General features: G+C 53.1%; 1 protein-coding gene across 1 annotated transcript in view; it reads left to right on the top strand.

Annotated features, from left to right (window-relative positions):
- The first annotated feature begins 6,370 nt into the window (after positions 1 to 6,370).
- Positions 6,371 to 25,406, top strand: part of CNGB1 (cyclic nucleotide gated channel subunit beta 1) — a 66,670-nt gene continuing 47,634 nt past the window's right edge. The window contains exons 1-13 of the mRNA XM_086349379.1: positions 6,371 to 6,574; positions 7,637 to 7,694; positions 8,004 to 8,076; positions 8,873 to 8,993; positions 9,101 to 9,143; positions 9,555 to 9,591; positions 11,087 to 11,162; positions 11,407 to 11,446; positions 11,802 to 11,961; positions 12,957 to 13,032; positions 14,218 to 14,254; positions 20,116 to 20,284; positions 21,179 to 21,344. Of these exons, the coding sequence (XP_086205505.1) occupies positions 6,425 to 6,574; positions 7,637 to 7,694; positions 8,004 to 8,076; positions 8,873 to 8,993; positions 9,101 to 9,143; positions 9,555 to 9,591; positions 11,087 to 11,162; positions 11,407 to 11,446; positions 11,802 to 11,961; positions 12,957 to 13,032; positions 14,218 to 14,254; positions 20,116 to 20,284; positions 21,179 to 21,344 (1,206 nt within the window). The 5' untranslated portion in view covers positions 6,371 to 6,424. The remainder of the gene's footprint in view (positions 6,575 to 7,636; positions 7,695 to 8,003; positions 8,077 to 8,872; positions 8,994 to 9,100; positions 9,144 to 9,554; positions 9,592 to 11,086; positions 11,163 to 11,406; positions 11,447 to 11,801; positions 11,962 to 12,956; positions 13,033 to 14,217; positions 14,255 to 20,115; positions 20,285 to 21,178; positions 21,345 to 25,406) is intronic.

Raw genomic sequence — 25,406 nt, 5'->3', positions numbered from 1 at the left:
GGGATCGAACCCTTCATCTCTTGCATCTCCTGCATTGGCAGGTGGGTTCTTTACCATTAGCACCGCCCGGGAAGCCTTAAATTTACCATATGACCCTGAAATTCTACCCCTAAGAATCTTCCCAGGAGAAATATATGTCCACACAAAGACTTGCATGCAGATGTTCATAGAAGCATTCATTATAATAGCCAAAATATGGAAACAATTTAAGTTGACTAATGAATAGATAAACAGACTGTGATATATCTATACCATGGAATACTCTTGGGAATGAAAAAGGTAAGAATTATGAATACATGCCACACTGTGAACGACCATCAGAACATTATATTAAATGAAAGAAACCAAATACAAAAACACTCTACACATTATACAATCCATCTGTGTGTGATGTCTAGAAAAGGCACATCTTTAGAGACAGAAAACACTTTAGTGGTTGCCTGGGCCTGGGGGTGGGAATGGGGAGTGACTAATGAGCATGACGGAGGCAATGGCACCCCACTCCAGTACTCTTGCCTGGAAAATCCCATGGACAGAGGAGCCTGGTAGGCTGCAGTCCATGGGGTCGCTAAGAGTCGGACATGACTGAGCGACTTCACTTTCCCTTTTCACTTTCGTGCCATTTCGTGTGAAGGAAATGGCAACCCACTCCAGTGTTCTTGCCTGGAGAACCCCAGGGATGGGGGAGCCTAGTGGGCTGCTGTCTATGGGGTCGTCGGACATGACTGAAGCGACTTAGCAGCATCAGTAGCGATGAGCATGAAGGATCTTATTGGGGGTGATGGAAATGCTCTGAAGTAGTTTATTTTTTGAAAGTAGATGTGGCATTGTCCAGTCAATTTACTAAAAATCATTGAGCTGTACACTTAAAATGGGTGAATTTTATGGCATACAAGTTATACTACGATAATGTTTTAAAAAATTGAGGTCAGCTAAAGAAAACATGTTAGAGCCCTGCCAATCCCTAGGAGCTTCCACAGCCCCTTTTCCAATCCCACCTCCTGAAAGAAGTAACCAGTCTGGTGGCTGAGTAGTATAACCACTGCTTTTCTTTTTTTCATTCCTAAGATTTTTTCAATGTGGACCATTTTTAAAGTCTTTATTGCATTTGTTACAATGTTGCTTCTGTCTTATGTTTTTTGGCCCTGAGGCATGCAGATCTTAGTTCCTCTACCAGGGATCAAACCCACACCCCCTGCATTGGAAGGTGAAGTCTTAACCACTGGACTACCAGGGAAGACCCCCTCTGCTTCTCTTTGTAGTTTCACTATCTACGTTTGCAGCCATATAGACAAGACAGGCTGATAATGCTCTTTCTGAGCTTTGTATGCACAAACCATTGGGATCTTTTGAGTCTGGCTTTTTACTATCTGTGTATATTTTTAGGAGAGTCATCCAATGGGGGTGTGGCTGAGCCCCATTCACTTTCCTCACCCTAGAGCCCATTACTCTTCAGCCAGGCCCACCTGACTCTGCCCACTGCCCACGCTTCATGCTCCAGGTTGCCCAGCCTGGGGGCACAGCTCAGCCTCTGCTCACCTGGTGGTCCCAGGAGACCACTCCTCTTCCCAATACACTCACCTGTCTTGGCTGCAGCACACTCCACTTCTTGGTCCTCCCACTCCCTCCCCAGCGGCTCCTTCAGTTTCCTTTCCCAGCCCCTCTTCCTTTTCCCCAAATCACACCAAGCCAGTGTGCTCCAGGCATCATCTTTGGTCCTTCTCTTCTTTACACTGGATTCAATCAGTCCTGCAACTTTAACTGTCATTTACAAGCTGAGCTGATGCCTCCAAAATTTCTATCTCCAGGCTCTCCTAAACTCCAACCCCACCCCACTCCCCACCCCTGCCACCACCGCAACACTCACACACCTCTTGCTACCCACTGCACACTTCCACTCGGATGTCTCTCAGACATTGTAACCAAGTGGAGCTCATGACTTTCCCCCAAAACTCTTCCCAAGCTGAACACCCTCAATACCACCCTCTTCCCTCCTCTCCCCTTTTCTCTCTCCTGCCACCCTAGTCCAAGCCTCATCATCTCTGCCCTGGCCTCTGTTGAGGAGGTGTCACCGATGATATAGGCCATCACTTGGGCACCCAGAAAGAGTAGGAGAGCTGGCTCTTCCTAGAAGGGGTCTGGCTGGAGATGCCTGGGGGAGGAGCGCTGATCCCCAGCAGCCAGGTATTGACAAAGCATGGCTGGGGCCACCTTGAGCTCTGCCATTGGTGTCCAACCTTGCTGACAGAAAGAGCATCCTCTGATACCAGTTGCCTTGCGGGTGAGTTGCATATCTGAGTTTTAGCATAAGAAGGAGAGCCCATGGGTCATCCAGTCACAAAGTGGCTTGCTCCTCCACTACCTCCTGACTAGTTTCTTGCTTCCACACCTGCCCACCAGAGAGCAACTTCACAGATTGTGTCTGGCCCCTGTTCTAAACTGAACCATCGTGGGCTTCCATGGGCCATCAGCTAAAACCCAAGCTTCTGACTGTGGCTTACAGGCCCTACGTGATTTGTGCTGGACCTCATCTCCTACCACTCTCCCCTGCCCCCACTAAGCCCCTGGTCCCACTTTGTCCCTCAGGGGCATCCAAGCTTATTTCAGCCTCAGGACCTCTATTCACCCTTCCAGTGTCCTCTATCTGAAACACCATTCACTTAAATCTTACGTCTCAGCTCAAATATTTGCCTCTGCGTAGAGGCACCTATGCCCACCCCCACCTCATACACATCTCTTTTCTGTGTGTTTCTTTCATGGCACTCAGCATATCTGCAATATTTTTAAATTCATTGTTAATTTTTTTATTTCTGAATCTTCCGTTGGAACAGAAGCTCTGTGAGGGCAGGTCCGATTTCTATCTTTCTCAGTGTGCAGGGGCTGGCACACTGCCTGGCACACAGGCAAGGTTGAGAAATGTTGTAGATAATCAAGTCAAGTCCCCTGTTGTTCAGTCGCTAAGTCATGTCTGATTCTCTGTGAGTCTGTGCACTGCAGTACACCAGGCTCCTCTGTCCTCCATTATCTCCTGGAACTTGCTCAAACTCATGTCCATTGAGTCAGTGGACTCATCTTCTTTTGCCCTCTTCTCCTCTTGCCTTCAATCTTTCCCAGCATCAGGGTCTTTTCCAATGAGTGGGCTTTTCCCATCAGGTGGCCAAAGTATTGGAGCTTCAGCTTCAGCATCATTCCTTCCAATGAATATTCAGGGTTGATTTCTTTAGGATTGACTGGTTTGACCTTCTTGCAGTCCAAGGGCCTCTCAAGAGTCTTCTCCAGCAAAATTTGAAAGCATCAGTTTTTCAGTGCTCAGCCTTCTTTATGATCCAACTCACATCCGTATATGACTACAGGAAAAACCATAGCTTCGACTCTACAAATTGTTGGCAAAGTGATATCTCTGCTTTTTAAGTCCCCTGCCTTTTGCTAAACAGCCCACCGCCCTGCCCCCCACCCAGGTCCTGTCACCTCACTGAACCCCTTTGCACTGGGTCTCTGTTCCTCTCCCCTTCTCCCCTGAGATCACCATCTCCCCTCTAGGGTATGACTTCAGTTCAGGAGGCTGGCTTGAATGCAGTCAGTCCTTTGATCCTCCCTAAAGGCCCAGCCCTGGGACTACAGCCATTCTGATGGATCCCAAGGCAGGGGTGCTGAGACCCTGCCCAAGCTACAGAAGATTCTGGGACAGAAAGACCCTGCTTGAGTCCCTCCATTAGGGCTGGAGAGCTGGGATGTGCCTGCTGCCACTGCTGACTGAGACTGATGAGCCCCTGTCACCTTGAGGAGTCTCCCAGGGTCCCCTGGGGGCTGTAAGCAGTTATTCTCCTACCATCACTAGGTGGGTTGGCCAAGGTCTATGGGGAATCATGATGCCCCAACCAGGGTCGCGTAGAGCTCCTTCCCTGAGGCCCAGATCCCTGCTGGCCCCTGGGGGGTTGCTGACAGCCCCCTTGGCATCGATTGCCTCTCTTCCACCACCACCTCCCCACCCTCTCTAGAGTCTCCTAATCCTTTGCACACAGCCCTGCTGCTGCCAATTAATCCCCGCTGTGTCTGAGAGGCCATCCGAGAGAAGCAGGAAGAAGGCAAGTCCTGGCTGGTGGACGGCATCCGAGCAGGTAACTCAGGGTGAGGTGGCAGCTCTGTGGGACCCCTTCCATGCTCTTCTCCCAGCAAGGCATTTAGACATGGAGAATCTGGCAAGGCTAGAAACCTGAGGCTTCTATTTTTCCCTGTGAGGCTCAAACCTTAGTGAATCTCCAAGGCAGCTTGTGAAATATGGATTCCAGGTCCTGCAGAGTGTTTACAGGGGCCTAGGAATCTGTATCCCCCCAGCTTCCCTGGAAGATTGTGAAAGGCTGGTGGTCCAGGTACCATTGTTGCTCTGAGTATCACTCCCAGGCCCCCTTCCTGCCTATGCCTCCCTCATCAATGTGAAATCAGCAGCAACAGGGCAAAAAGACGGGAGGGACCTGCACGTGTTTCTATCCAGGAGGAAATGGCTGGGGAAAGAAGGAAAATTGGAGTGGGGAAGGCTCCCCTAGTCATTTCCAAAAGGTTCAGAAACACAAGCCAGAATTGCTGCCTGCTGGGAAATGGCTCGTAGCACTGGGGTGCAGAAGCAGCCAATCCTGGGCAAATGTCAGCACCTCCAGGTAGACGTAGGACACTTGGAATCAGGCCAGACTGAGCATAAGCGCAGCTGGGTCACTTACTGGCTGTGTTACTTTGGGCAGGTCTCCTGACCTCTCTGTGCCTCCATTTCCTTAGCTATAAAGCGGTGATGAAAAAATGCTTATTTTCCTGAGGCTGAGGAGGAGGCGGAGGTGAGAACAAGGATGAATGATCGTGGCTTATGGAGCTGCCTGTGCCTGGCTGGGGTGGTGAAATCTGCCATCCTAAACATGCCATGTGGGGTTCTGCCAACCTTGGAAATCAGTGTCGACACCCCCACACCCAACAAGGAAAGGGAAGACCAGAGATGTCGTGTCTGGCCCAGGTTCACATTGTTGGCAGCTGAGCCAGGGATCTGACCCCCTCACTAAGAGCGGTGTCCCCAAACCATAGCTTCACTTAGGAGGAGTTGGGCCGCTGATGCCAGAGTGGAGACAGAAGTCGGGGCTGTGAGCAGAAGGGCAGGCAGTGTGGAGCTGGGCCCTGGGGCAGGGATCCTGGGCCTGTGATTGCCCTTTGCAGCCCTGGACCAGGGTCCTTGGCAATGGAGGGACAGAGAAGCACTCTAATACCTTGGCTGCCCATGGCCGGGGGAAGGAGGCCACACCATGCCAGCACAGCCTCAAAAAGGTCCTATAAGGGCTGGGAGTTTGCATATATTGATCTGTGTGATACTCGCTGGGCTGGGCCATCCTGTGGGGGTGTAATCATAAGGTCAGGGCTGCCCATTCCCTAAAGATGTATAAAGCCAGAATCAGAACCCATGTAAGGTAGCTATCACAGTAAACCACGAAAAAGGGTGCCTGTTATTTTATCTTAAAATTTTCTAAATCATGAAAATATATTAATTTTTATAATATATTAAACAAAAAAGTTATTTTCCATTCACATGCTGCTCATCATGTATTTTAAAAAATTTATAATGGGGTTCTGCTGAACATGATAATCTAAAATTAGCATTTTTGCTTGACATCCAATAATAGTCACAGCCAACATTTATTAAGCTCTCATCATGTGCCAGTCACTCTCATCAGTTTGTTTTATCCTCACGATTATCTCCACAAGATAGCTACTATTCACGTCCCCATTTTATAGACAAGCAAACTGAGGCATAGAGCATTTACTCGATTTGCTCATGACTGGAGTCCGGAGCATGTAGGTCTTTCCATGTTAGTTCAAATAGATCTATTTAAAATCAATGGCTCCATAATATTCCATTATTGGATATTTATTTAGTCTGTGCTCTGCTTACAGATGAACAATTAGGTACTTCCCAATAACCAGCCTCCTACAGGCTTCCCTGGTGGCTCAGCAGTAAAGAATCTGCCTGCAATGCAGGAGACACGGGTTCAATCCCTGGGTTGGGAAGATGCCCTGGAGAAGGAAATGGCTACCCACTCCAGTATTCTTTCCTGGGAAATCCTGTGGACAGAGGAGCCTGGTGGTTACAGTTCATGGGCTCACAAAAGAGTCAGACACGACTTAAGTGACTACACAACACACGGATGGATATGTGGATATTTTTCATCTTTTTCTCTAACACAATCATGACCCACCTCTTTACACATATATGTGTGGGCTTGAATGCTTCTATAAGGAAAATACCTGGAAGTATAATTGCAAAAATGTACTTTAAAGATGATGAGTGAAAAGGGAAATATGTGACTCACAAAAGCAGCCCATGAAAGGTGGGAGCAACCTCGAGCTCTCAGGGGATACTGAAGGACTTTTGTCCCCTGCAGGTGTCAGGATGCTGGGCTGGGTCCAGAGGGTGCTGCCTCAGCCCCCAGGGACCCCTCAGAAGACCAAGCAAGAGGAGGAGGGGACAGAACCAGAGCCAGAGTTGGAGCCGAAGCCTGAAACAGCTCCCGAGGAGACTGAGCTAGAGGAAGTGTCCCTGGTAAGAACTGAAGGGCCAGGAAGGTCACGCTGGCCTCGCTGCTCAGAGAATCCCCAGCTTGGATCAGTTGCCCCCACCCAGCTTCCAGAACAGAGAAAGTTGGGGCCAAAGTGAAACGTGGGGGGTGGGGGTATCCTGGTTCTGTAATCAGCCAGATAGTAAACATTTTATGCTTTGTAGGTCACGCTATCTCTGTTAATTACTCAATTCTGCCACTGTAGTGTGAGAACAGCCATGGACAATATATAAATGAATGAACATGGTGGCTGTGTTCCAATAAAACTTTATTTGCAAAAACAATCACTAGGCTGGATTTGGCCCACTGGCCATTGTTTTCTAACCTCTAGAGTCTAAAACAGACCTAATCAAAGTAGCCAGGCCCTGAACCATTTGTTGCTAGTCCAGGAGGAGACCAGGAGCTTGCCAGAGATAAACCTACTATATATTAAGCACACTGCTTAGTTCAGCTGGTATTGTTTTGCAGTATGACTTTCTCCTTAAAGGAAGCAGTGTGTTGATATACACACTGCTGCAAACCTCTTAAACATTGTGGACCAGTAACAGTTTGCAGACTGCCACTGGTTCCTGGTACACATCTGGGACAGCTCTAGATTTATGTACATATTTTGTGCACCTGTGCATGTATGCACACCTCTGTGTGTATTTGTGTGTTAATAGACCTGAAATAATGTGTTTATGAGTACATATTTGTGTGTCAGTGCAAAACCACAAGTATATTTGTATACGCCTATATATGTGTATGTGTATGTTTATGTGACTGGCATATACATGTACATGTGTACAAACAAATATCTGTGTCTGGGTCTATATGCAAATGTAAGTGTTTGCACACTTGAGTGGGGCAGCTTTCTGGGCCAGGTGGTAGACCTGGGAGACACTTTGTCCCAGGTGGGAGGTAAGGCCCTAGGATTTCAGAGACCACTGTGAGAATAGAGCTGTTTGTTCCTGTTGGGGCTCGGTCATGGGTGGGTCAAGGGCTGCTCCGCCTGTACCAGGGCTGGCATCACTGGGGGCTCACATGGCCCTGTTTGACCCCTCCAGCCACCAGAGGAGCCCTGCGTGGGGAAGGAAGTGGCTGCGGTTACTCTGGGTCCTCAGGGTGAGTGCTGGAAGCCCTGGCTGGTGGGTGGGGGGAGGGAGGGGAGGGAGAAGGGCTGTATCCTCCGCTTAGAGCCCTGCAGCAGCCCATGAGGCTGGCAGACCCATTTCACAGATGAAGAAACTGAGGCTCAGGAAGCTAAGGGCAGACTCCTGGGGACTTTCTAGCTGAGCTGAGGTAGGACTGCAGGCTTCCAACTCCCTCAGGGTTCTCCCTTCCCCTCTCCTCTGCCTCCGACTTGACCTCCCCAGCAGGTAGAAACGGGCCTCTGAGAGGGTCTAGTCCTAAAGTCAGAGGGACTCTTTCCAGGAACCCAGGAGACTGCTCTCACTCCGCCCACATCCCTCCAGGCTCAGGTCTCTGTGGCTCCCGAAGCTCACAGGTACTACAGCACCCTCCCCTCTCCTCAGGGCCAGCCCCCCACCCAAGCTAGGGAGCCACTGAGGGAGCGGGGATGGCCACTGCTCTTTGGTCTGCAGTTATTCCCAAGCAAAGGCCCAGGTGACCTTAGGAATTGGCTGAGGGGAGCCTCGGGCAGAGGAGGGGGTTCTCCTGGGCCAAATCGACCATATGAACAAGAGAAATGGAGGCTGGGGACCAGAGATTTCTCAGTGCTCAGGTGAAATGCAGATTTGGTGTGGCCAGAGCTTCTGATTTTCCCCATGAAGACAGAAATCCAGACTTTCCCACGAAATCTCCCAAAAAGGTCACATTTTAGACCCTGGGTGGTTGCCCCAGTGAGCATGTGTGTGGTGGGGGGTGGGTGGTTGGCTTCAGATGGTGAGTCTGTGATTCTGTCTGGGCTCACAAGCTTCTGTCACAACACCCCACAGGAAACCCTCAACCCTTCCAGAACACAAGACACGAGCCAAGTGCAGGAGGGGCCCCCTGGAGCCAGGCTAACTGGGCACAAGGATAATTGGCTGATGTTTTACTGAGTATCTCAGCAGGGTGGGCTTCAAATGGCATGGGGCAGGCCTGGCCTCGCCAAGCATTGGTGTCCCCCATTTTCCAGAGATGAACACGAGGCTCTTGAAGGGAGTTGATGTGTCTGAAGAATCACAGTGGGAGATAGAGGCTTGGGGTTCAAACCAAGTTCTTTAGGATGCTGTGGACTGCCATGCTGACCAGGGAGGGGTTGGGGGCGTTGAGGGCAGGCCAGTCTCTCTGTCCCTCAGCGGTCCCAGAGGCTGGGTGCTGACCTGGCTCAGGAAGGGTGTGGAGAAGGTTGTCCCGCAGCCCGCCCACAGCAGCAGGCCCTCCCAGAACATTGCTGCAGGCCTGGAGAGTCCAGATCAGGTACTGCTGGGGTTGGGAGCTGCGGTGGGTCAGCGGGTAAGGGGTGGGACAGAGGTCAGCGCACCTGTATCCTTTGCCCACGTCTGTCTGTCTGTCTTTCTCAGCAGGCAGGAGCACAGATCCTTGGGCAGTGCGGCACTGGGGGCTCAGGTAAGGACAGGAGGCCGGATGGCATTATAGTGGTGGCTTTAGAGGCTGCTAGGACTTCGCTAGTGGCTCAGTGGTAAGGAGTCCGCCTGCCAATGCAGGAAATGCAGGTTCAATCCCTGGGTTGGGAAGATCCCCTGAAGAAGGAAATGGTAACCCACTCCAGTATTCTTGCCTGGACAATCCCATGGACAGAGGAGCCTGGAGGGCTACAGTCCATGGGGTCACAAAGATTCAGACATGACTGAGCAACTGAGCACTGAGGGGCTGCTGGGTTGGGCCCAGCTCTGGGGAAAGAGTCCATGGGGCCAGAGCTCATCTGTCTCAGGCCTGGTTCAAACCTGGGTTTGAGTTGGGTTGACCGGGGGCTCTGGGCAGGCCTCTTGCTGCTGACAGGCTTCTTTTCTTTTGCAGATGAACCCAGTGAACCCTCCAGGGCCGAAGACCCCGGGTGCGTCCCTGTCCCCGAGCGCCATTGTAGTGTGTGTGGTGGGCTCAGCATGCCCAGAGCCCAGGGTCCACCCCTACCTCTATGTATGACCTTGGACAAGCCTCTCGTCTTTTCTGGACCTCACTTTTGTCATCCACAGTATGGGGATGATGGGCCCTGTGCTGCTCATAGATTTTTGTGTTCATTACTGGGAGATCCTCGGATAGGGGCCAAGGCAGGGGTGAGCTGCTTAGGGGTGGGCCTTGTGTAGGTGGGTGCCACATGGAGGTGGGTGCCCAGAGGCAGGGTCTGGGCCACCATGGGGGACAGTAGGGTGCCCAGTTGGCCTCACAGCTGGCCACAGCTTCTGACTTCTCAGGGTGCTTCCCTGGTGGCTCAGACAGTAAAGAATCTGCCTGCAATGCAGACGTGGGTTCTATTCCTTGGTTGGGAAGATCCCCTGGAGACGGGAAAGCTAACCCACTCTGGTATTCTTGCCTGGAGACGAGCCTGGTGGGCTACAGTCCATGGGGTCACCAAGAGTTGGACACGACTGAGCGACTGACACTCTTGCTCCAGTTGCTCTGACTTCTCAGAACTGACTGAGAGGGTGGCAGGCTGGGTGGTGACTGTGGCAAATGGGGGAGCCCATGTCCTACTCCTGGGAGGGGCCTCACTGAGCTCCACCTGCCTGTGCCTTGTTAGACTGTCGGGTCCTTGAACTCAGGTGTGTTTGTCTAGGTCACTGCCAAACCCCTAGTGACCAGCACAGTGCCTGCTGTACAAAGCCGACTGAGCACAGGAGAGATGAATGAATGAATATACAGTCACACATACCATTCATACATTGACTCATTGCTCCCGCTTTCTTTCTATTTCTTTTGTCCCCTGGAGGCTGCCTAGGTCATGGATCCCCAGGGTTACTCTGGAGACTAGTGAGACCAGTAAAGCCATTAAGGATGAAGGCATCCAGAGGACTTGACAGCTTTCTTTTGGGCCACACCTGGGAGATGGGTTCCCCTGGGAGCATGGAGCTTCCCTGAAGAGAGTGGGGCTGCCTGGAATAGATGGATCTGGGGACCCAGTGTTTATCCCAGAGCCAGCTATGTAATTAGTGGGGCCCACTGCAAAATGAAAATACAGGATTAAGATGGTGACAATAGAGCATTAAACCAAACATGAGCCTTTCTAAGTATGGGGCCCTGTGTGACCACACTGTTCACATACCCATGAAGCCAGACTTCTCTGTGCCAGTCACAGGGAGCACCCCTCACCCCCATGCTGCATTCATGTCCGCAAGCAGCCCCAACTCTCATCTGCTGCCCAGGAGGCCAAGGCTGGGCCTGTGGTTCCAGAGCCTTGTCCAGCCTTGGGTCAGAATTTCAGTTTGGCAGAAGTCCCCTACCACTGGAAGCCCTTTAAGAGTATGCAGTCCCAGGTCCCCACTGTGCAGAACGGGAGCCGGGGAAGGGCTGATCACTTGAGTTTGCTCAGCTGACCGCTGGCCCCTCTGCAGGCCTGGGCCCTGGCTCCTCCGGTGGTTCGAACAGAATCTGGAGAAAATGCTGCCTCAGCCCCCGAAAATCTCTGAGGTGAGTTGAAGAAAAGGGAGAGCAGGCAGCTGACTACCCAGGAAGGGCCCACCTACTCCAGCAAGTGCTCCTCACCCCTGGGACCCTTGGTGGGGGACGGGTGCTCTCCTCCCTGCAGGGTCCTTAGTGGGGAGGAGTGGCTGCAAGAGGGGATACGGGTGGAGGGGAAGAGTGGGCGGGGCTGGCCAGGGCCTGAGCGCACCTGACCTCTTCCTCCGTCATGTCATTTCCTGTTTTGACCCAGGGCTGGAGCGATGAGCCTACAGATGCTGCCTTGGGTCCAGGTACAGGGAAGGGACCTGGGGAGGGGCTGCCTGGGATAGTCACAGACTGGGCTGGGGGTACAAATGGGGCTCCAAGGGTGCTCGGGGAGTGGTTCAGCTTGCAGGGAACTGGCTGTTGTGGGAACCCTGAAACCCCTTCCCTAGTCCAGGCTGGGAAGCCGGGGACAGCCTCGTCAAGGCCTGGACAAGACCCTGCACCTCAGCTCCATGTCTGTCTGAAGATGGGGGCAGTTAACATGGTCCCGAAGGGCTCCCCACTCAGTCACATTGGCACCTCGAATCTGGATCCCATGCCCTTAGGGGTTGCATGGAGCCCCGCCATGTCATCCTTACTCCCTTCCTCTCTGTTACTTAGAGCCCCCAGGACCCGCCTTGGAGATCAAGCCCATGCCACAGGCCCAGGAGAGCCCCTCCCTGCCAGCTCCTGGCCCCCCGGAGCCTGAGGAGGAACCGATCCCAGAGCCCCAGCCCACTATTCAAGCCTCCTCCCTGCCGCCCCCGCAGGACTCTGCCAGGTGAGCCCCTCAAACACCTCTGCTCCCACAGGCAGCAGGCTCAGTGCCTGGCCCCAGCCCAGTACCGCACCCACCAACCCACCACCCCCCTGCCCCCCCCAAAACAAGTCTTTTAAATTAGGAAAGTAACACATGCAGCTGGGAGAAAATTCCAGCGGGTTTGCAGCGCCCCCTCCCTGGGCCATCACATCTGCAGCTTCTCCTGCTTCTGCACAATTCCGAGATGCAGACGAGCTCGGAGAACATTTCTCCTGCAAACGTACATACCCGGCAGCAGCAAACTCTAGATACGCTAGACTCTAGTAGTAGATTCCAGTTCATCTCACTTTTTTTTAACCTAAAAATATATCTTAGAGGTGGTTTTTACACATAAAGGTCAGTTCCACTCTTTCGGCAGCTGCATACTACTTCATTATACCCATGTACCAGCTTTTATTTAACCATTTGATGGACATTTAGGTGGGTTTCCACTCTTGGAACAGATAATATACTTGTACAGGCATCATCGCGTTCATGTGCAAGTGAATCAGAGGAAATGGAGTTGTTGGCTCAAAGGATACACGCATTTAAAATCAGGATGGCTACTTCCCGGGTGGTCCAGTAGTTAGGACTCCACTGTTCCAGTGCAGGGGACACGGGTTCGATCTCTGGTTGGGAAATTAAGATCCCTCATGCCATGTGGCCAAAAAAATAAAATCAAGATAGGTACTGCTAAGTGCTCCCACCCTGGCAGTGAGTGAGGGGCTGGAAATGAATCTTAGAGGTGGGGTGGAGGGTAGCGGGGGACTGAGTTACTTGCTGGGGTCTGAACAGTCACCAGAGGCTCACCTGGGGAGGCCAGGGATGGGGCAGCGGTGTTCAGGCCTCGGCACTTGGGCTCTGGTTCATCTTCTGGCGGGTTGCTACCTGCCTTGGGGAGGGGTCTGACTCTAGCCTCAGTCTTCCTATGAGTTCTCCTGCCTGGACATGGCCCCTTCTCTCTCTCCCACTTGCAGGTTGATGGCGTGGATCCTGCACAGGCTGGAGATGGCCCTGCCACAGCCAGTGATCCGTGGGAAGGGTGGGGAGCAGGTGGGTGCTGTCTGGGGGAGTAGGGGTCCTGGGTCGTGGTGGTGGGAGGGTCCTGGGAGCTCAGACAAGGATGAGATTGTCCCTGGTCGGGGAGGGCACAGACGGAAGATGGGAGCCTGCAACCAGAACTCAGCCCCCCTAGCCTGCCTGTCTGCATGGCTCATGTCCATTCCACATACACACACTCTCTGGTCACTGTAACCACAGTGACTGCCTGTCCGCTGGTCACAGTCACTGGGGAGGTGCTTCCATGGGGGGAGCAGGGAGGATGTGGGATGCAGAGGAGGAGCCTCCCAGGAGCATCAAGGAGGACTTCCTAGTAGAGGTGGCCTGCAAGCTGAGACCTGAAGGAGGAGTAAGAAGAGGGTGGGTGAAAATGAAGGGGCTGGTGTAGGAAGGGTCCTTTAGGCAGGAGGTCAGTATGCGCAAAGGCCCAGAGACAAGCAAGGCCCGGAATCTTCTAGGAAGAAGTGGGGCTCGTGGGAAGCCACCAGGCCCTGTGTGCATTTCTGACGATCTAGAGCTCCCACATGGGTTGGAGAGGGGAGCAGGGCACCCTACCTTGCCCTCTCCAAGAACCCGCCGCCTGGCCTTTCTCCCTTGGACACAATTGAACATTTTCATAGAAGCATCTGGAATGGGAGGCCTGGGTGGTAGTCCCCCTGTAGTTCAAGGTGGACAGGAAGCTCCAGGACTGCTTCCCTGCCGGCTGACCCCTCAGGCTCCATGTTTACACACCCTCTGTGGGCAGCAGAGGAAGGAACAGCTTTGGAGCTCCCCAAGAGGAGGGAAGGGGGGTGTCCAGCAGCAGGAATGATTAGTGGGTGAAGATGCACTGACTGAGTGGGGGTCTCTGAGGATGGGCTGGCGGGGAGAGGCCTGCGTGCAGATGGAGCTTTGAGAGAACCCTCAGGGGAGGATGGGAGAGGGTTTTCATGCATAGAGAACCAGAGAGAGGGCAACCAAGGCAGGTGCCCACCTGGGCAAAGGAGCTGAGGTGGGACCAGGCAAGCGGTGAGCCTGATAGGGGAATGACGAGTGCAGCGGGCCACTCTAAGGGGAAGGGAGTGTCTCGGATGCTGTGAGGAGACCCTCTTACTCCTGGCGTGCCAGGAGTGCTGACTGAAGCAGGAAGGCCGGTAAGGAGCCCACAGAAACTGTTTCCCCATTTCTCCCCCCATACAGGAGTCTGATGCCCCAGTGACATGTGACGTGCAGACCAGTAAGTGACACCTTAGTGGGTCCTTGTGTGCGTCTCCATGGGGGTTGTTTGGTCTGAGTACGTATGGGCCAGGCAAGGACATGGGGATGGCTGGGGTAGCCAGTCTCCAGACCTGGATCTGGGAGAGCCCACGCTCTGCAGGCCACACTTCAGGTCAGCCTGGCCGGGTAGCCAGAGCCTGGCCCAGAATCAGAGGCGGTTGGAGACCCCCTCCTGGGGACCGGGGAGCCGAGGGGATGGGCACATATTCAGGAACTTGGCCTGCCTGCCAGCTTCTATCCAGAAAAAATAATTCTGAGATCAAGTCGGATGAGCCTCCCTTCCTGCGAGGAAGCCCTGGAGAGAGTGTCCCATGGTCCCCTGGGCTAGTGGGTTTGGCTCAGCAGAGTCCCTGGTTATGGGGTGAAAGGAGAGAGATGAGCTTTCTATGGGGGTACTGGACGCCTTGAGCTGGGAGGGCATCCCCTTGCCTGTGGGGGGTATGTATTGCTTTTTATCTCAGCCCTGCAGGAGGACTGGGGCCTGGAGGGGAGGGCTGAGATCCAAAATCTGCTCTTCCTTCATGTCATGGCCTCTGGAAAGGCATGTGGGATATGGGGCACCCACACATCCATTCATGTGTTCATAAATGCTCATGGAGGGCTGCTCTGTGCCAGGCCTGTGATGAGAGCTGGAGGTGAGCGGAGCAGAGTTCAGGTCAAGGGCAGTGGCCCTCTTTCACCCTGGACACAGGCCCTCAGAATGTGGGCCCTGGGTGTCCCAGAGCTGCCTGCCCCAGGCCCACTATGGTGGCCTTTATGACCCACTCCAGTATTCTTGCCTGGAGAATCTCATGGACAGAGGAGCTGGCGGGCTGCAGTCTATGGGGTCAGCGTTGGACACGACTGAAGCGACTTAGCGCACGTGGTCACTCCGACACAGGGCAGCATGCGCAGACTGGCTGATTGTGGAGCTCAGGCATGGGAGGCGATGGGGTTTGTATAATCAGGGTAGTGTCTTGAAGGGAAGGCTCAGAGCAGGGTTCACTCAGTCTCGAGCTCACGGCCACACTAAAGGGTGCAGAGCAGGGCTGCCCACGGCTATTGGGGTGGGCAGAAGGGCAGAAATGTGCCCAAGGTCACAGAGCAGTTGTCATGGGGCAGTGACTAGAGTCCCTTGGGCCCAGCAGCAGCTGCTTAGCCAGGCCAAGGTTAGAGGACCGGAAGCCCTTCCCTGGAACAGAGACCCATCCCCTCCACCCTCAGGGGCCAGTGAGAGATCTGAGGATGGACCTTCACTCCCCATCTGCCCTCTGAACCCGCTCCCTGATCCTCTGAAAGCCAGCTGCAGGCAGGACCTAGCTGTGTGCCTGGAGCATGTGGGTCATGAATGAAACTAGGGTGTGTCAGTTTCCTAGGGCTGCCGTAACAAAGACCAGAAATGGATACCCTCAAACGGCAGAAATGTATTCTCTCTCAGTTCAGGAAGCTGGAAGTCTACAATTGAAGTGTTGGTAGGGTTGGCTCTGGGGCTCTGAGGTGGGCACCGTGCCGCACCTCTCTCCTGGCTCCAGTGGCTGCTGGCCATCCTTGATGCCCCTTGGCATCTAGCTGCCCTCCAAGCTCTGCCTTTTCTGTGTCCGCCAAACCTCCCTCTCATGTCTTCTATAAGGAGGTGTCATTGGGTTTAGGTCCCTCCCATTCTAAATCCAGCATCACTTCACCCTGAGATCTTTAACTAGTGATACCTGCAAAAACTCACTTCCCAATAAGGTCCCACTCACAGGTAACAGGGGTTAGGACTGGGATATAGTTTCTTGGGGTGAACACTGTTCAGATAAGGGTGACCCCTCCCCTGCCCGGTCTCCCAGATCCCCCCATCCTTTCGCTCATTCACTCCCTCTGCCTGTCCACCCCGCCACCCACTCCTCTGTCTTCTCCTTTGTTTCAGGGGTGGTGGCAGCTGGAAGCCTCTGAAACAAAAGGGAAGGGACCCTGGGAGAGTGCAGATGGACACATGGACAGATGGATGGAAGGAAAGAAGGGTGCCCTGAAGAGAAGACCTGCTGGGGAGGGGAATGAGGTGGCCATTGAACTCCCTACCCTCCTTGAACCCCCTGCTGCCCACCCCCGCCACCAATCCCAGGCAGGGTGACGGGGAGCCAGTCCCAGAACTGCCTCTCAGAGACTAAGGCTGCCCTTTTCCACCTGAGCAAGGGGAAGGCCAACCTGGCAGCCTGTAGGGTTTAGGCTGGACAGCGGAAAGACCTCCCACCAGAAGGCTGCAGGGACGCCCACGGGCATGGCTTTCAAAGGACACCCACACAGTTCTCAGGATGGTGCCTGACGCACTCAGCGCCCCCACGGGACAGTTTTTCCCGAAAGAGGATCTCCTTAGCCTTGGCCATGTTCTCCCCCTCCAAAATTTGGGGGCCACTAGTGGATGACATCACATGCTTTAACTGACATTAAAAAGCATATGGTAGTACATCAAACTTGTGATTGCATGATGTTACTGCTCCGGGTAAGGCTAAAGGGAGTACTTAGGCTTGAGACGTGGGTGAATTAATATGGCCCGCATATTGGGGTTGTTGGAAGGAGTCAGCCAGGGGTCCTGAGCCAGTTGCCCTGGGTCCCAGCTGACCCACAAGATGTCTTTGTTTCGGGCAAGGAGGATTTTAAACATTGGCATTAGTTGTCAACATTGAAAAATCAGGTGGCTTGGCACAGAAAAACCTGGCTTCTCTTGACAACTGGGAATATCAGGCTGTCATGGTCCCACACTGTGCGTTGGGGACAGTCTGAGTGGCAGCTGCCACCTGAGAGCAGGTGGCACCCTCCACTGTCATCTCCCCAGCTACATAGGCCTTTGAGTTTTGAGACCCCCGAGGTCTCAGACTGGCAACGAGGGGAGGGCAAGCTGGTAGAGGGAACAGGGTGAACATATGCCTGGCGGTGAGAGTATACAGGGAGAGGGCTGGGCACTTCAGCTAATCTGGAGCCCTGAGTCCTTGATGTAGAAAACTAGAAAAGTCAGGGCCTGATGTCAGGGGACTAGGCTGTAGGTGACGGGGAGCTGTTGGAGGTGGTTGAGCAGGGCAGTGACTTCACAGAGATTACTCTGAGGCCAAGCAAGCATCGGAGGCAGAGAAGGCCACTGAAGCAGGGGTTCTTGAACTTCAGGTGACATCTGGGGGTGGCTATGAAGAATGTCCCACGCCCAGATCTTCCAATTTAAAGAGTGTGGGAGCCTGATAATCTGCACTTTCAAGAAGCACCCACTTGCTCAGATGATTCTGACGGAGGTGTAGTGGAGAGGACCACACTTTGAGAAATACCCAGTTACTGAGGAATTAGTGCTTCAGGGGCCAGACGATGCGGGTCTGGGCTAGCAAGAGACAGAGAGAGCGGGTGTCATGACCCAGGCGTGCCAGGGAGGATGGGGGTTTTAAGTCCAGGCCAGGGCTTTGCCAGCAACCCAGGGACCGGGTGGGAGCCTTGGCCTAGAATCCATGCCCCTGGGCTCCCTGTCAAGTGGTCTTAGAAGCAATAGCTCTCTCCCTGTATGGGGCTATCGACCTGCGCTGCTGGAGTCAGGACCCCATTTGGCTGCCCTGAAGACCGCCCTAGTCTGGGAGGATACTGCACAGGAAGGGGTGTGCCCTGAGGCACTCCAGGGTGAAGTTTAAGCCCCGGATGGAGCAGCAGTTTCCATGTGAGTTTGAGCATCCATAGCGCTTCGTGGTCCCATCTGTGACCTGGGTGCCTGGACGGACCCTGGAAAAGCCGAAAGAGCTGAGAGTCAGATGCCTGCGGAGAGGGTCCCACCTTACAGCTCCAGGGACAGGAGGGCCCCGCCCCAGGATCGGTACCCCCTGCCTGCCTTTCTGACTGGTAATCTCAGGCACCATCCTCTTCTTTGGCTATAAAATGGGGACAGGCCTGGCACAGAGATGAAAGGAGAAAATGCTTGTAAAATGCCTACTCACTAATTAGTACCTAAAGAGAGAGGGTTAACGAGAGGGAAAGCAAGGATGTGAGCAAGGATGGCATCCAACGCCTGTCATGGGGTGGCTGCCAGTGCCGGGCAGGTGCTTCTGGGGCATGCTTGTCACCTAGGATAGCACCTGGGAAGTGAGTCAGGGGACCTGGCCCTGCCTCTGGCATCCTGTGTGGCCTTAGACAAGTCACTCAGCCTCTCTGGTCTATAAAATGGGGAGAGGACTGTTCTTACTGCGAAAGCTCATGAGCTCACGGGTCAGGGGATATTCTGTCCTATGGGTGACCCCTGGGTGTCAAGCGGGAACTTGCACCCTCAAGGCGTGGTCCGAACGAAGATCCCACACCAAGGCTGGGTGACGACATAGAACAGCAAGCACCTATGACCTGTATGTCCCACCACTGGGTTCAGGGCCACAGTGGGAGGGTCTTCCCTGGTCAGAATCCAGGGTGCTTAGAGGGATAGGGGAGATAGGACTATAGTCCAGGATGTGGTGGGCACCTCCTCTGTGAAGCAGGATAACATCCGTACCTGGAAGACAGGAGGCAGGAGTGGGGAGTGAGAACTCTTGGAAGGCAGACTGCCCCTGAGCCTGGCATGAGGGAAACACCCTATAAAAGAAAGCCTTAATCTGCATCTCAGTTTGCTCATCTGTAAAATGGGGAATAAAACATAAAAGAGGGAAAATAAAATGGGGATAATAGTTATTCCCACTTCAAAAGGTTGATGTGAGGACTAATTGAGTTAATCCATGTAGGTCACTTAGTACCGGGCCTGGCACATAGTAAATGCTCAATAAGTGTAGCTGGTGCTATTGTTGTTACTATCCTGCACTATGAACAATAACTCCCAGAGTCAGAGGAGAAGACTTGAGGCCAGCTTCCACTGAAAGTCACCATTAGTAATTCACACCTGGCTTCAGGCCCACCAAGAACCCTGGAGCTTTTGGGGACCACCTGCTCCCAGGTAATCTTCACCTTTCTCCCCTTTCTCCTGTCTGGGGGTGGGCTCAAGCTCCTGATGAACTTCCCCTGCACCCACTTCTGCCACGCTCACAGCCCCACTTTCTCTGCCAGGGACCAGAGTCCACGGAGTAATGTTGAAAGTGAGACCACGTCCATGAGAAAGTCAAGTTCCCTTGGAGCTGGAGCCTCCAGTTCAAGAGAAAATCTTTCTAGACTTCCAGAGGCAGGTTCTGAGATTATGGGCATGAAGTGTGCTGTCGGCAGGGGTGGCATCTGGAGAACAGGCAGTGAACAAGCTCTCTCTGTAGCCCTCGGGACATTCCAGGCCATTGCACCTTGATACGGCAGGGTGGACTTTGAGCATAGGTCTCATGGTGTCACCTACAATTCTGTGTTTGGAAGCATCATTTCTGTACAGACCTCCAGGAATGAGGCCCTGCTGAGAAACAAAGACTAACTATAATTGAAAAGTGACAGTGTCAGTTGCTCAGTTGTGTCCGACTCTTTGTGACCCCATGGACTATAGCCCGCCCGGCTCCTCATTCCATAGGATTCTCCAGACAAGAATACTGGAGTGGGTTGCCCTTCCCTTCTCCAGATGAGATCTTCCTGACCCAAGGATCGAACCTGGGTCTCCTGCATTGCAGGCAGATTCTTTACCATCTGAGCCACCAGAGAAGCCTTGTCTCAAAAGGAAAAAGAGAGGGGGAACTAATGGAAGGAGACAGGGTGAATTATTGTGGGCTTCAGCCCATCACTTTAGCACTGGCCTGGTTGTCAGTGGTCCCAGTGATAACTGCTGTTTCCACTGCTTGGCTGAGAACTGGCACATGGCTGGTGATGACCAAGGCTCCCTGTGTGGTCCCTGGGACTCAGAGGCCCAGGCCCACTCTCTCCCATACCCCGTGTCCCCTGTAGTCAGCATCCTCCCTGGAGAGCAAGAGGAGTCGCATCTCATCCTAGAAGAGGTTGACCCTCACTGGGAGGAAGATGAACACCAGGAGGGCAGCACCAGCACCAGCCCGCAGACCTCAGAGGCAGCTCCAGCTGATGAAGAGAAGGGCGAGGTGGTGGAGCAGACGCCCAGGTGGGAGCCAGAGAAGGCCCTGAAAAAAAGATTGTCTGGGAAGATAACAGGCATATGGTACAGAATCCCCATATGCAAAAGAGCAGAGAGCTGGGACCAAACCTACCTTCTCCTCCCTCTCCCTCCCACCAGATACACATCTTTCTCCCCATGGGCACGACAGCTGCCAAGGTTCTTCTGTAACTTTCCAGGGCCTATCTGAGCATATGTGATCATGGATTCCCTTCATTTTTTGCACAAAAGATAGCATATCACATCCATCAATCTTACTACATTCATTCAACAATGTACCTTGAGGTCTTTCCACATTGATAACATGGAGATCATACTCATTTTTTTCAACAACTGCATAGAATTTCATTGTATGGATATGCCAGAATGTACTTAACTTGTCCACTATTGATGGCCGTTTTTATTATTTTAAATAATTCTGCCACAAGCACTCTTGTTACATGTCCCTGAATGTGCATATGTGGATATCTGCAGGGTACATTTCCAGAAGGGAATTGCAGGGTCATCAAGGAAAGGAGTGTGTAACCATGGTAGTGATGGCCAGGCCACCCTCTGCAAGGACAGGAGCTTCTCAGTTCAGTCCCTGTGGAGTCTTAGCCGCTCAAGTCAGGAGGCCTCAGGTCCATAGGTCCATGACCTACATTGCAAAGATGGGGAAACTGAGGACCAGGGAGTGAGGGGTGACCTAGGGTTGGCACCAGGGCGGTTGGGGGCCAAGACAGGCCCCTGATGCAGGGAGGGAGCCTTCATTGCTAGAGAGAGGCCAGGGCTCCCCAGGTGCAGTCTTGTGGTTATAGGACATCCTACTGAGAACTGGGTCAGGAAGGGGACTTGGGGTACAGCTAAAAATGACCTCACCTCTTGCCTCTGACCTCAACTCAGGGAGCTGCCTCAGATTCAAGAGGAGAAAGAAGATGAGGAGGAGGAGAAGGAAGACAGAGAGGAGGAAGAAGAGGAAGGCAGAGAGAAAGAGGAAGAAGAAGGTGAAGAAAAAGAGGAGAAAGGCAGAGAGAAAGAGGAGGAAGAAGGCGAAAAAAAAGAGGAGGAAGAAGGCAGAGAGAAAGAGGAGGAAGAAGGTGGAGAGAAAGAAGATGAAGAAGGCAGAGAGAAAGAGGAGGAAGAAGGTGGAGAGAAAGAGGAAGAAGAAGGCAGAGGGAAAGAGGAGGTGGAAGGCAGAGAGGAGGAGGAAGAGGAAGAGGAGGAGCAGGAGTAAGTCACTTGTGCGCCTGGCTTAGGGATGACCCAGGGAGGGGCTGCCATGGCTTTTGGGGTGGGAATGCTTTCTGCTGCTCACGGGAGCTCCTCCCTTTGTTCTTTGCTGTGTGCTGAACCACTGAGCACTGATCAGAGAGGCTAGGGGGCTGCTGGGAGACCTCCACTGGGCTCATAATGACCTTGGGATTCACAATACCCAACACTCAACAACCACCCCCACCCCACCCACCCCTATACGGGCAAACAAATGTAGAATGCACTTCCACAAGAAGGGGGTTTTGGGGAGAGAATCCTGAACCATGAGAGCTGGACAGAAGGGCAGATGGTGAGATGGATGCATGTGGAGGTGACGCACAGACTGCTGGGTGCCTGAGTGGGGTTAGGGGGTAAGAGCCTGGACCAGAGATGTAAAGGCAGGTGTCTAGTCTGGTAGACGGAATTGAAAGTGGGGCTAGAGGAGGTGCCCGGGGAGTGAGTATGGATGAAGGAGAGACCCAAAGGCCAGATCAGAGTTCAGGAGGAACCAGAAAGGACCAAGGAGGAGGAGAGGGAGATGAGAAGAGTGTGGGACCTGGAGGCCAGTTGGAAAGTGTTTCAAGGAGGCGGAAGTGAACTGCGGCCTCACAAGCAGCCTGCGTGGCCCAGGAAGAGTGACAGTGTAACTTGAAGTGGGGGAGATGATCCTTCAGAGGAGCCGGATTGTGAAGGCCTTGAACTTGACTTCCTGGGAGCAATAGGGAGCCACGGAAGGTTTGTGAGCAGGGGAGTGACGCAGGCTGGCAGCTGCACTGTGCAGAGATTGAAGCAGGAGGAGCATCCAGGTGGCTGGGTGATTTAATCTCTCCCCTGATCAGACCGGGTGATTTAGTCTTTCCCCTTGATTCACCCCCCTGGCATTGTTCCCTGTCCCTGTCGTTCTGCCCTCTGTGGTACCCCTTGGCCCACACCCTGCCTCCCTGTCCCTTTGGCTATGGCCTAAGGCAAGATAGCACCGCGAGTGTTAGGAGCCCAAGCTTTGCTTTTCTCAGCAGAGTGACCCGGGTGAGCAGCAGGTGGGCATAGATCTTCTGCCTCTGTATCTGTAAAATGGGAGGTCTGGCAGTGGGGATAATAGCCCCTGCTGAGTGGCCAGAGGGCTGGCTGGGAACAGATGCAGTAGGACCTGGTGTGGAGTATGCGGTCCATCAAAAACTACCAACCTTCTCATCTCTACTAAGGGTCGCTTTTAGTCTCAGTCAGGAAACAGTTAAATCATGAGACCACATAGGATTTGGGAGCTAGAAGCCTGCTTAGTCTCATCTGCTTTGAGTCCACGCTTGCCCAGTTCACATATAATCTTTCCATCCTTAGCAGGAGGCCACATAACTACTTGCTTGCCTCCAATAATGGGATGCTCACAACCTCTAAAGGCTATTGATTCCATCCACACATACCTCTGACTTAGAAAATTATGTCTACTGCCAAAACTAAGAGTGCTTCCTTTTGGCTTCTGTAACCTGGTCCTAATTCTGCCCTCTAGGCCCCTCCAGAGCCAGGATGCTCTCACTCCCTTAGGTGAAGACCTTAGGTGCTGCCTGGGTCTTCATTAGTACAGTCCTATCTGCTCTCTTCTTTCCTCTTGCCTCTGGGTATAGTGCAGAGCCCTGAGCTGTTCTGCCAGAACACACACATGCCCAACACTCAGGCCTACAAATCCCTTTATATGCCATGGCTCTTGAACTAAACACCACTGGAAGGCCAGGGAGCCAGTGCACCCAGGCACACATACTAACTACACGTATGTTCTCTGCCTAATACACACGGGCACTCCACACATATCTGCACTGTGCATACACACCTGCACACAGACACAGATGTGCTGGGTTATGTGCACACTTACGTGTTGTCAGGGCACTTATACCCACACACAGCCTGCAGACATGCACAAGTAACACAGGCACAGGTACACTCACCTGCATGTATCCACACTATACACAAGCACACGCATACAGTTACCTACAAACACTGCCAGGCACATACCGGATCACACAAATATTTGCCCAAAACTTCAAACTCAGGGAACTTTGGGACCTAGGGCCCCAAGTAAGGACAAGGGTCTTGTGATGACAGAGTGGCTGATCCCAGGCACAATGCCAGAGGCTGTCAGGCGTGGGACAGGCGGCTGGGCTGTTGCTGCCTGGGGAAGGATGCTCTTGCCAGCTCTGTGGAGACACAGGGGTTACTGATGACGCGCAGGCCCTGGTAACGGGCAGATGGTCGCCTAGCGACCTGATCTCTGCTGGCAACAGCTCGGCTTTTCCTAGCAACCACAGCCTTTTGGTCCCCACCTGGTCTCCCTGGGGGCGTTTCAGCAGAGTTCCCCGCACATCCCCTCAATCTGATTAGAAGCAGGAAGGATTGGAGGCTCATCCACCACTCAAGTCACACTAGCTCTGGAGTTCGCCTTGCAGACTCGGGGCTGGGCCAGGGCTCCCCAATTCTCCACTGGCACGCACCGACCTGGGGCTTGGGATGAATGTCATTGCCCCCAGCTGAGCTCCTGCATCATGGGCGTCCCTGTTGGCAAAGACAGCAAGACCCAAGTAGGTGCCTGATTCTCCCTAAGGGCTCCCCTCCGTTCTTTCGGGGTTGAGGGATGCTGGGCGAAGAGTCTACAGTGAGGTCCTTGAGCTGGGGACACGGCCTGCTTTGTGACTTGAGGGAGGAGCAATGGGCTGGTAAACTCTTGCCAGAGGCTATAGCTGCTACTTCCCACATCTTTAACTCAGAGAGCCAGGATCTCTGTGTTCCCCACCTCAGCCGGTCTGTCTGAGCCTCTGCTTGCAAATCCCAGGAATTTGGGAGCTTTCCAGAAGCTCATGGCCTGCTGCTTCTGGGCAGGTCAGGAGGGGGCCTTGGCAGGCAGTGGGAACACTCCCAACCAGGGGCAATAAGATTTTTGTGTACTTGGGTCCCCAAACAGCCCCTGGTGAGGCTGACAGGGCCACCGTAGGGCCTGTTATGGTGTCTCCATAGCTAGAGTTGTTTGTGTAAAATGTTCTTCCATCTCCGTGGGTGATTCATAGATTGCCTCCTCCTCTGGGATTAATAATAACTATGACAGGAACAGTCTTAATAACAGCTGTCAAATATTTGATGAACACTTGTGTTCCCTGCCACATGCTGTGCCAGGGCTCCTACTGCTAATCCCATTTCACAGATGAGAGAACTGAGGCCCAGAGACAGCAGCCCACACATCCAGGGTGCCCTGGCAGCAAGCACAGAGCTGGGATTGTGTCCCAGGTCAGGCTGGGGTCTTAAGCAGACATCTGGTACTGCAGACAAGGAATGGTTCAACTTACTTGTGTTTAGAGATGGAGAATCCAGATGACTCTGGACAGGGGGAGATTTTTTGACTTTTCTCTTAGCTTCTTACTGGTACTTCTGACCTCACTCAAATAAGCCAGGCTGGGACTTCCCTGGCAATCCAGTGGTTAGGACCCTGTGCTTCCAATGCAGGGTTATGGCTCTGATCCCTGGTCAGGGAACTAAGATCCCACATGCCATGCAGTGTGGCCAAAAAACAAAAAAAAAGGCCAGGCTGTACGGTAGAGGCTGCACAAGTCCTACCCATTTGCTGCTGCTGCTGCTGCTAAGTCGCTTCAGTCATGTTCGACTCTGTGTGACCCCATAGACGGCAGCCCACCAGGCTCCCCCATCCCTGGGATTCTCCAGGCAAGAACACTGGAGTGGGTTGCCATTTCCTTCTCCAGTGCATGTAAGTGAAAAGTGAAAGTGAAGTCGCTCAGTCGTGTCTGACTCTCAGCGACCCCATGGACTGCAGCCTACCGGGCTCCTCCATCCATGGGATTTTCCAGGCAAGAGTACTGGAGTGGGGTGCCATTGCCTTCTCCGC

The sequence above is a fragment of the Bos grunniens genome, chromosome 18 (assembly GCF_055505025.1).
Source record: "Bos grunniens cultivar Pamir isolate PY7600 chromosome 18, Bosgru_T2T1.0, whole genome shotgun sequence".
NCBI lineage: Eukaryota > Metazoa > Chordata > Mammalia > Artiodactyla > Bovidae > Bos > Bos grunniens.
Note: the sequence above shows the minus strand (reverse complement) of the source record. Positions and strands in the feature narration are given on the sequence as shown.